The sequence below is a fragment of the Herpailurus yagouaroundi genome, unplaced genomic scaffold (genome assembly GCF_014898765.1).
Source record: "Herpailurus yagouaroundi ecotype Mexico unplaced genomic scaffold, PumYag 160, whole genome shotgun sequence".
NCBI classification, from domain to species: Eukaryota; Metazoa; Chordata; class Mammalia; order Carnivora; family Felidae; genus Herpailurus; species Herpailurus yagouaroundi.
Genome location: NW_024412401.1, coordinates 35330460 through 35341835, shown reverse-complemented (window position 1 = coordinate 35341835; position 11376 = coordinate 35330460). Strand labels below are relative to the sequence as shown.

Sequence of the window (11376 nt, the reverse complement as noted above, 5' to 3'; positions counted from 1 at the left end):
TGTTTCTCACTTGGTGTTTCATGGTTACCGGTGACTAGATGCAGGTTATGAATTCCTGGCTGGGACACTCTGTGAGTGATGTATCCTCGCACTTCCAGAGGTACACAGTGTTCATCTGCCCTGATTGGTGATGTTAGTTTTGATCACCTCCTCAGGGTACTACTCACTTTTCTTTATTCTTTATTGTGTCATTACTCTTTTTCTCCCTTGTGTCTGATAAGCCTGTGGGAACACACTTTAAGACCATTCAAACAACTTGCTCCTCTTTTTTTTTTTTTTATTTTTTTTATTTTTTTTTTTATTTTTTTTATTTTTTTTATTTTTTTTATTTTTGGGACAGACAGAGACAGAGCATGAACGGGGGAGGGGCAGAGAGAGAGGGAGACACAGAATCGGAAACAGGCTCCAGGCTCCGAGCCATCAGCCCAGAGCCCGACGCGGGGCTCGAACTCACGGACCGCGAGATCGTGACCTGGCTGAAGTCGGACGCTTAACCGACTGCGCCACCCAGGCGCCCCAACCTGCTCCTCTTAACTATGTTTAACCAGCAGTCCCAGAGAAGGTACTTTAAGACCATGCAGATAAACCACCCCTCTTCAAAATATCCTCTTTGGACTTAGCATGCATCAAGGGTTTTTCCCTGAACCAGTGTTTACGAGGGTGATTTTCTACCTCGGGGCACTTCCTTCACGTTTACCATGTGGCCATCGGCATCCTCTTATAAACAAGATGCCACCTCTCCCTCTCTTTATATTTATCTCATCAGTACGGATTTGTGGATTTCCTTTTCCCCCCATTGGTTTATAATTAATTATTTTCCTTAAGTAATTTTTTACTCAGATGGTTCCAGATTTGGCTGGTGGAGGCTTCTTTAAGCTGACTCCTGGGTCTTACTGACAGGTCGCTAGCATCCTTTCAGGCACCTCTGTACTTTGTAGCAAAAAAAGGATGTTATAAGCTCATCTTGTGCTTTCCTTGCCTCAGGCTTGGTTGTCTGTTAATTTTTTTGGTAGACGGTATCACCCTGAACTAGATGCTGTGTCTAAAATAGACACCAGGGAAGCATGTTTCAGTTGCAGTTCATGGAGGTAGAATGCTTTTGAATAAGAACTGGCAGCCAAGGGGCGCCGGAATGGCACAGTCAGTTAAACGTCTGACTCTGGATACTGGCTGAGGTCATGATCTCATGGTTTGTTAGTTCAAGCCCTGAGTTGGGCTCTGCACTGATAGTGTGGAACCTGCTTAGGATTCTCTCTCCCTCTCTTTCTGCCCCTCCCCCGCTTGCACGCACACATGCTGTCTCTCTCTCTAAAATACATAAATAAACATTAAAAAATGAAGGAAAAAAAAAAGGAACTGGCAGTGAAGACGCAGGTGTCCTTGATTGTCCTTAACCCTCTGGGTTACTAATGTTCTCTGATAAAATGAGGAACTCATCATGTAAACCTAAATACCTTTCTTAGGTGTCATGTGAAGACAACTCTGAGATAGTGTCGTTTGATTTCTCACTTCTAAAACGGGTCCTTCAAATACTGGCATTGGTATATTTGGCTGACAGTTTGCTTTTTTTTTTTTTTAAGTAAGAAATACGGACATGTAGCATATTTTAAGTATTTGATGATAATAAGCAAAAGGAAGCTTACTTAAGAACAGGTATATCTTTCTCTGAATTTATAATTTCTGAATATCTTTCTTCCAGTAACACTAATTTACTCTTGAAGATTCTGTTTGTAAGGCATATAAAACAAATAACATGAACTATCTGATTTTCTTCTTAGAAAATAAGACCTACTCATCTGTGAGAACGGAAGCTTTATCTGTGATAGAATTACTGCTTAAAAAACTTGAAGGTGAGCTCTTGATGGTTCTGATCAGAGGATCAGAAAGGCAGGATACTTTATGGCATATAGTTTAGGAATTTTTTTCTGTTTTTGTTTTTAATAAGTGTATAATCTAAAATACAAATTAATACATGTGCGTGTAAGTCAAATATACAAAGCTAAAACCTTTAAATTTTATTAAGTGTTTAGATTTGGTACTCTTTTACTTTATATACTTTTAATATATTATGAAGCCATAGTTATCTTGAGGGCTCTCTGTACATACACAAAGAAACAGTGATGCACTAGGGAGTGGAGTTGGGAAAACACTTTGAGTCATCAAATTTGATAGCAGTTTTCTTAATCCTATTTTTTCCCGTTTTTCTTTTTTTTTCTTTTTTTTTAAACCTTTATCAAGAAGCAGATGTCTTCTAAAGGTCTGTTGTATCAGTGGTAAAAGAAAACCACTAGCATTTTCTCCAGTGGGGTTTTTCAAAAGGAGGCCTCTTTTCTTTTTTCTCTTTTTTTTTTTCATTTTTCTAACCCCGTAGGTTAAGAATGGAGAAGATGGAACAGTTTTCTCGAGAGTCTTAAATATTTTCTATTTCTCCTCTCTCTCTGCCTAGCAATTAAAGCACCCCTCCTAGGATTCCATGAAGCAGGCCTTTTAGACTCAGTAATGCTACACATCTCATAATCTTGTTTTTCCTTGTTGAAATAAAAGAGCTAGGAACTTAGTTACATTACTGAATTTTCACAGTCAGATGTGTAGAAATAAATTCTAGATGAGGAAAACGAGGCTAAACAGTGAAACAACTTGTTTGAAACCACGTCACTAGAAAGTGGCAGAACCTGATAGACAAGATTGAGGATCTGGTATACTTTCTGAGTTTCTAAAATTTCCAGTATGTGTATAGGTCTCTGGTGCCTTCAAGAAAGTCAGTCTGTTCAGACTGACTTTGCAATTGTGAAGTTTATTCAAGATTTTTTTACCGAGTGTGTTTTATAAAGAGGGCTTTTGTGTTAAGTGGCTTGTTACTGTGTGCTTTGCCTTGATTCTTCCTACTTCCCGCTTTCCTCCAGCATCATTAGATCCTCTTTGTTCCACTAGTGTGGGGGAGGGGGGGCAGAGGATGAAGTGCTCTGACATATTCTCGGGTTATTTGTCAATAATTAGGTTTTGAGACTACTGTTGAACCTGTTATCATGTGTCAGACTGTCATCAGGGGGTTGCTTTGCATTTATTTGGGGGATACGCTCTGGAGGAAAAGCAGAAAAAACAGTTTGAGGGTTTTTTTGCTTGCTTGTTCTATAAAGATTCTTCTTTTTCCATTCAGAATCTAAACAGTGGGAAAGTTTGACATCAGAATGCAGAGTGCTCCTAATCGAGTCTTTAGCTACTATGGAGACGGACAGCAGACCTGAGCTGCAGGAGAAAGCATCATTACTGAAGAAGACACTTGAAAACCTGGAATAAATTAGAAGGGGAAGAAAGCAACAAGTGCCATGTTCATTGGGGGTTGAAATGGTGGTATTCTTTGAAAAACCAAGTGGGTAAAAGTAAAGATTAATCTGTAGCATGCATCATTCCTTGGCTGAAATAAAAAAAAAAAATGCCTTAAATTTTGTTCCTTATTAGCTTTATTTTACTTGATTTTTAAAAGTGTCTGGGCTGAGTGAGCTTAATGGGACCTTGGATGTTTGAGAGGTGGTCAGAGGTGAAACTGATGGAAATAGTTATGAAAAGAATTAAGGCTGTAATTAAAGGAATAGGCAGAGTTGCAGAGCAAGCTGGATAAGAATCTTGGAATTGCATCCAAATTAAATAAGGTTATTTCAGGAAGGGACTCTGTAATTCACTTATTTTAGCCCCCTTGCTTTACACCTGAAGAAATAAGCTAGCAGATGACTCAGCTTCTGATCTGAAGCCTGTGCCAAGGCTGGGACCCAGGTGTTTGAAGACCTGCCCAGTATACTTCTTTTATAAGCTGCTGCCAATCAGTGCTACCCCTGGCCTGCCTAAGAAACTCCCAAGATGAGGTGTATACTATAGTCCTTGAACCAGAGCTGAACCGACCCGTTATCTAAGTACTATTGGATTCTTGAATTCAGAGGCTGAACGTTGTCTTGTCACTTGTTTAGATGATCGGTTTTTAGAAAATGATTGGTTACCATCTTTACGGGCTGAGAGACTTTGCTCTCCATGTGATAATTCTGATCGCCCTTTTACAGGCATGTGAAAGGAGATTAGGACAGGATTGCTTGTTCTGTCTGTATCTGTAGTTTGCGTATTTTGCAAAAGCCAAAAACCAACAACAAAATCGTGACTGCTCTGTTTTAGACCATTTATAATCTCAAAACTGTGAAGACAACTTAATAAATTGCCGCCCATTCTTATACTAACAGTATGACTCTAGAAATAGAAGGCAAGCGTCTTCATTAACCATTTGGGAATAACCTATCACTGAAAGTAAGCAATTGCAGCTAGGGTTTCTTTTTTTGTTGTTGTTCTGCTCATACCCCTGCCATAGGGTATAGGGTAAGGGGAAGAACCAAGTCTAACACAAGTGTTTATGGTAAACTGAGAACTCTAGCTCACCTTGGATTCCAAGCACAAAATTGGTGTTACAGTCAATACTGACCGCTTACTGACATTAACACCAGGGTGGAAACTCCATGGTTGTTATTTTTGGTGGTCTCTATAGGCCATTGTATTGACTGTGACCCATAATAAAAGTAACTTCTTACATCTTGACCCAGAATTGTGTATGTGTGTATGAATCAATATAAAATCTTTAACTCAAATCAATGTTTTGTGAAATAATACACATACTCTTAACTATGTGTGATCTACTTTGGTGGCGGCCCCCCCCCCCACCATTTTAGATTCTTTTCAGACCCACTAAATTCATTTCCTGTCTTACAAATGGGTTGCAATTCACAGTTTGAAAAACATAGCTGAAAATAGTACTTAGGCTTGGCTGGATGTACTGTTTCGGAGTTGCTTCCTATTTGGAAAGGGAGTCTACAAATGAAAATGTAGGTGTTTATTATTAAAACGTCCTCTTAGCTGATACTAAATATAATTGTGGGTTTTAGTAGCATTGTGGATTGTAAGGAGCTTCTCATGGACTTCAACTTAAGAATGGCTTTTACTTGGCGGAAAATCAACTTTGGATATTTTTCAGAAGGCATATGGCCTCATAGAATTTGGTGTTTTTCCAGACCAGTATTTCCCCCTCTGCTAAGTGCCCTCTTTCATTTACAGGACCTGGGACATGCCTCTAAGGCAAGAATGCAGTACAGGTCGGCTGTTTTCAGAAAGAGTGTAAGGGCAAGAATTGTGCTCTCGGCCCATGTGGAGTGTTATACCTCATCAAATTGTATGCTTTTTAAACCTTTTGTTATTTACCGTTGGGAATTTCCCATGGTGCTGAGAGAGTGGTGCTGACACTTGAGCCTTTGCGCTCAGCGCTGTTTAGTTCATTTATTGTCGCTTTCTATAAGCACAGTTCCAATTTACACTCTTAATGCCTTCATCTCAACCAGCCAAGTCATTTGCACAACTAGTAATGTGAAATCATGGTCTCCCAGTGCAGCTCGTGTTGGGTGTGCACGGGTGCACATATCTCCTAAAAGGGTTACTAACTTAGTCTGTAATTGTGGGATGGTTCTGGTGAACAAATGGCAAAAGGACCCATGCATGGTTATGTCTTTGGCCCTCATTTTCCAAAGCTGTCTGGAACTGATTTTTTATTATTTTTTTTCCCTGAGAACACTCAGTGCTACCGATCATACAAGTGGCTGTTTTAGAGTCTAATTACTGAATTCCTTATTCCTGGAATTAGGGCACTAGCTAGAGCTTCACAACTCTATTGATAACGTGAGAAGGAGGGACCTGAAGTTTGACCATTGGAAATCAAAACAATGAAAGTAGTATAAAATCGTGTTTTTGGTGATAAAGAGCGGCAGTTTCTTTAATGTTTGTGTCCAATTTGCAACTGCTGGCGTGTCTGCCTGTGGCAGTGTACCTGCCAGTAAAACTGACTGCCACCAAATCCCCATTGCTTTCCCCTTCCACCTTTTCCTTGTGTATGCACTAACAAGAAAAAAGAAAAAAGATGTGACCTTGTTGATCTGTGCTCTCGTAGCGGTTGCACTGTGTGAATACTGTTTGCCCTTTGCGGGGCGTCTCCACCGGCTGCCGCCACAATATATTCATGCTGCTTGTTAAGTACAGGGAGTTCTTTTGACATTGGCACTCATTGTAATGTACAAATGTTGTTAAATGGATGTATATGTAATAGATTTTTGTATTTTATATGCAAAGTCTTCATAGAATCCTTTGCAATTTGTGCTGAACTAGTTAAGCATGTGATAGTCTTATTTGAAAGGAAAACTCTACCCATGCCCAAGAAGATAATACGTGGTAAATAAAAGCTGCATGATCAGTTCTTTTGAAGTAGTGCATTAATTTTTACTGGTTCTCGTGGAAAATAGTGCAACTTCCAGGGAATTGGCTAGTTACGTTTTAAAAACTGAAAAGGCTCCATTGCCTGCCATATCCTGAGGAACTTCTAAGCAGACATTTTTGGCTTAACTGGAAGTTCCAAGGCAAAGCAGAAACGCAGGCAGGATACCTGAAAAACTGCAGTCAAATACTTGGAGAAACATAATCATTGAAATAATTATTTTTTTGAGCAAGGTAATCTCAGATGAACACATAGAAGCAATAGACCAATCTTTTGACTAAGTTTTTTTTTTTTTAATTTTTTAATGTTTATTTTGAGAGAGAGAGAGGGAGACACAGAATCCAAAGCAGGCTGCAGGCTCTGAGCTGTCAGCACAGAGCCTGATGCAGGGCTTGAACTCATGAACCGCGAGATCATGAACTGAGCTGAGGTTGGACGCTTAAGCAACTGAGCTACCCAGGCGATCTTTGACCGAGATTAATGTACATAGTTGTGGACATAAAATGTCCAAAGTACAGGCACAGCCTACCCTAAACTGCCAAATAAATTTTTATGCTGTGGCAGACAGGCTTAAAAGGTGAGAGACCCTTATTTTATCTGTAGTAGCAGCCAACAAGCCTAAGTCATTCCCCTCTGTTTCCTTTTCCCCTAAGTGCAAGTCCCAGATTGACTGATTGGATTAACAATTTGTTTTTAAAAAGAGGAATTTAAATCATAATGTTACAAAAAACCTGGAAATAATCAAACTTCCCAACAAGGCTTTTTTAAAGAAATGACATTTCTTTTATATTTAAGAACTGTTGATAAAGCTGCCTTAAAAAGTTTAAAGGACAGGGGGCTCCTTGGTAGCTCAGTCGGTTAAACATCCCACTCTTGATTTTAGCCCAGGTCATGATCTCATAGTTTGTGGGTCTGAGCCTTGTATTGGCTCTGTGCTGACCATGTGGAACCTACTTGGGATTCTCACTCTCCCTCTCTCTCTGCCCTTCCCCTGTTTATACTCTAAGTCTCCTTCTCTCTCTCTCTAAATAAACATTAAAAAAAAAAAAGTGTAAAGGACAGGGAGAAAACAGGTAATGGTTGAAGGACACCTAGTTTTTGTTTGGATATTCCTGAAAAGAATATTTTAAAACCGATTTTGGGTGTTAGCAGTTAGATACATTATTATGCTGCTTTTGACTTCAGAACTATCTTAAACACAAAATCTTTTCTAAATAATCATTTGAAGCAAATGTTTTTTGAGTATTTATTTCAGAACTATAAAGATTTCTACTGTTTCTAGCCCCCAAGATCCCCAGTGTGATAACTGGTCATTCAAGCTGTTGTTTCCTTAGATGCATCATTTTTTTTCTGGCTTCTTTCATGATTTTCTTTTTGGATTTCAGCACTTTGACTACGATGTGCCAAGGTATACTCTTCTATGTATCCTGTTTAAGATTTGCTTAGATTTTTGAATTTCTAAGTTTTGTGCTTCACCAAATTTGGGATATTTTGGTCAGTTTACTCAAAAGTTCTGTTTTTGTTTTGTGCCATATGCTCACTCCTCTCCTCCTGGGACTCCAATGACAGCTATGTTAACTCATTTGATACTGATGTACAGACCTCTGAGGCATTTAAAAAAATCTGTCCTGGGGCACCTGTGTGGCTCAGTTGATTGAGCTTGATTTTAGCTCAGGTCATGATCCCAGGGTCGTGGGATCGAGCCCCGCCTTGGGCTCTGCACTAAGCGTGGAGCCTGTCTAGGATTCTCACTCTCCCCCTGCCCTTCTCCCCCACCTCCCTGCTCACGCTCTCTCTCTCTCAAGCAAACAGAAAACCCCACAAAAACCCTCAAACGCTTCTGTCTTTAATTCACTCACTTTTTGTTTACTATATCCATTCTGATATTAAAGACCATCCTGTGAAGTTTTATTTCAGCTCTTGTTTTCACTTTTAAATTTTGACTTCTTTTTCTAATATTTCCAATCTTTTCATTCATTAAGAATTTTTTTAAAGTTCACAAAGCATACCTATAATAACTGATTTTAAGTTCTTGTCTCATAGTGTCATATCTGGGTCACCTCAGGTTTAGTTTCTGTTCATTGTCCCCTTCCCACCCCCTGCCACCCCACCTTTTCCTGGTTCTTCATATGCCCAATGTTCTGGGATTATAGCCTGGACGTTGTGAATGTGGTAGAAATTCTGGACTCTATTACGTGTATTCCTCCCAACAAGATGCTTTTCTTTTAGCAGGCACTTAGCGGGCTTAGACTTAAAACTGCAAACTATCTTACCTTTGGTGGTGGCAGCCCAGATCTCAGTTCAGTTATTATTTATTGTTATGTTTCCTTCACAGCTGTCTGCAACCTGCCATGCAATGTGTGTGCTTTCAGAGGTCAGCCACAACTCCGTCAGAGCTTACAAGTAGAATGGGGAACTTCCCCTGCTGCCTTGTTTTTTTCTTTTTCCAGAATTTCCCCTTCACTTTCTGTCTTGGGCTCTGCCTCCCTTAGGCCAGAAAGCAGTGTTTTTTAATGAGAACATCAGCTCTTCTTTGCTCTGTTTTGGCTGTGTTTCACTTTAGACAAAAGCCCAAAATCCAGGGAACTTACCCTGTGTTGATCCCTTCCATGTTTTAGCTCTTTTCTAAAGTCTGCCTTTGTTGACTCCAGAACCGGTTTTGTGTTTTGTCCAGAGTTTAGTTGTTACGTTATGTGGAAAGGTCAGTCTTCTGGAAAGTTTATAAATTACATTAAACTAAATACACCCCGGGTGCCTGGGTGGCTCAGTCGGTTGAGCATCCGACTTTGGCTCAGGTCATGATCTCCTAGTTTGGTCTGTGAGTTCGAGCCCTGCTTCAGGCTCTGTGCTGACAGCTCAGAGCCTGGAGCCTGCTTCAGATTCTGTGTCTCCTTCTCTCTTTCTGTTCCTCCTCCGCTCACGGTCTGTCTCTCTCAAAAAATGAATAAATGTTAAAACAAAAATTAAAAAAAACAACAAAAAGTAAATATACCCCCACCATGTGATCCGGCAGTCAAACTCCTTGGTATTTACCCACATGAATTGAAAATTTAGGTCCACACAAAAACCTGCATGTGGATGTTTATATCAGCTTTATTCATAAAAAATTTCCAAGAAAGACTTGGAAGTAACGAAGATATCCTTCAGTAGGTGAATGGAAAATTAACTGGAATATCCAGACAATGGAATATTTATTATCTGGCACTAAAAAGAAATGAGCTATCAAGCCATGAAGAGACTTGGAGGAACTTACATGAGTATTACCAAGTTAAAGAGATCCGAAAAGGCTACATACTCTTATGATTCCAACTACATGACATCCTGGAAAAGGCAAAACTATGCAGACAGGAAAAAAGATCAGTGGTCGCCAGGGAGGAGTGTGGTGAAACTATTCTGTATGATACTATGATGCTGGTGTAGGACGCCAGAGTGAATCCTAATGTACACCTGGAGTTTGGGTGATAACAATGTAGCTGAGGTTCACCGATTATAACAGATTATAACAAACGCGTTGGTGCCAAATGTTGACAGTGGGGGAGGTTGTGCGCGCTTGAGGGCAGACAACATATGGCGGCGAATCTTTGTACTTTCTGCTCAACTTTGCAGTGTGAACCTAACTAACATTGCTGTAAAAAATAAAGTTAAGAAATAAATTATTTTTTAGGTAAATCTAAAAAGATAGGATTTTATAGATTTGTTTTGGATTACAAAGGTAACAAATGCTTTTTGCACATATAACAAAACTAAAGATGAAAATAAAGATCACCTATCTGCAACTATTCAAAGATAGTATCTGTTAATATTTTAATGGCTACTCTTCTAGGAATAATAACAATGACATAATTATTAATAAACATAATAAAATGTTACTAATTTTTAACTTAATTTGTTTAATGTTCGGCTACTATTGACCTTCTGATGCTGCATTAGAAGGACGGTCCTCCGCTTCTGGACCTCGGTTGACTGTGGCCAACTGAAACAGTAAAAAAAAAAACGTGGTATGGGGCGCCTGGGTGGCTCAGTCAGTTGAGTTGACCCCCTTCACTCAGGTCTTGATCTCACAGTTCGTGAGTTCGGGCCCCGCACCGGGCTCTGTGGTGACAGCTCAGAGCCTGGAGCCTACTTCTGATTTTGTGTCTCCCTCTCTCTCTGTCTCTCCCCCACATGCGCTCTGTCTCTCTCTGCCTCTCAAAAATAAAACTAATAAAAAAAATTTTTTTTAAATAAAGAAAAAAAAAAAAGAAACATGGCTCAGGGGAGGTAGGGGGAACACAGCCTGTCACAAACATTACCCTTAAATAGTCTCAATTCCTGACCCAGACATCCACGAGATAAAAGAAAATGGCTAAAGGCACTGTTTTTGTTACTTTGTTATGCAGTAAAAGGACTGATAGTTAAATTTTTATACCATGTTGGAAAATCATTTCACACCATCTACTAAAGGTGACTTAAGCATGTTCTGTCACTCCTAAGTATATATCTATCCTAAGTGTGCATATCATGTACCAAAATACCTACACATGCAGGGTTATAACAACATTAGTTGAAATAGCCAAAAAGTGGGGCCAATTCAAATATTTCACAATAGAACAAATAAAGTGTGTTGTGATTGTAAAATAGACTATTGAATACAGCAATGAAAATGGGCAAACTGTAGCCACACACATCAACATGGATCTTGTAAGCATATTGTGGAGGGAAGCCAATCATGCCATCTGGCACACTATATGATGGCACAAAATCAGCAGGTAATGTTCTGCGTGCACTTGAGAAGAATGTGTGCATGTGCGTGTGTGTGTGTGGTTGGGTAGGGAGTTCTATAAATGGTATTAAGTGTAATTGGCTTGTAGTGTTGTTCCAGTCTTTTCTCTCTTCTTGATAGGCTATCTAGTTGTTCTATCAATTGTTGAGAGCTGAGTGTATTAAAGTCTTCAACTATTATAGTTGAGTTGTCTGCTTCTCCCTCTAATTCTGTCAGTTTCTGTTTCAAGTGTTTTGGGGGCTCTGTTTTTTAAGCGCATGTATCTGTATTTACTACTGTTAAGTCTTCTTGATGGATTGACCCCTCTATCATTATTAAATAT

At 39.5% G+C, this 11376-nt stretch overlaps 1 protein-coding gene across 2 annotated transcripts in view; it reads left to right on the top strand.

Moving 5' to 3' along the window:
- Positions 1-6282, top strand: part of ECPAS (Ecm29 proteasome adaptor and scaffold) — a 100425-nt gene extending 94143 nt beyond the window's left edge. For both annotated transcript variants that reach the window (XM_040481951.1, XM_040481952.1), the window contains 2 exons: positions 1779-1850; positions 3158-6282. In XM_040481951.1, coding sequence (XP_040337885.1) covers positions 1779-1850; positions 3158-3297 — 212 coding nt within the window. In that variant the 3' untranslated portion in view covers positions 3298-6282. The remainder of the gene's footprint in view (positions 1-1778; positions 1851-3157) is intronic.
- The last annotated feature ends 5094 nt before the right edge of the window (positions 6283-11376 follow it).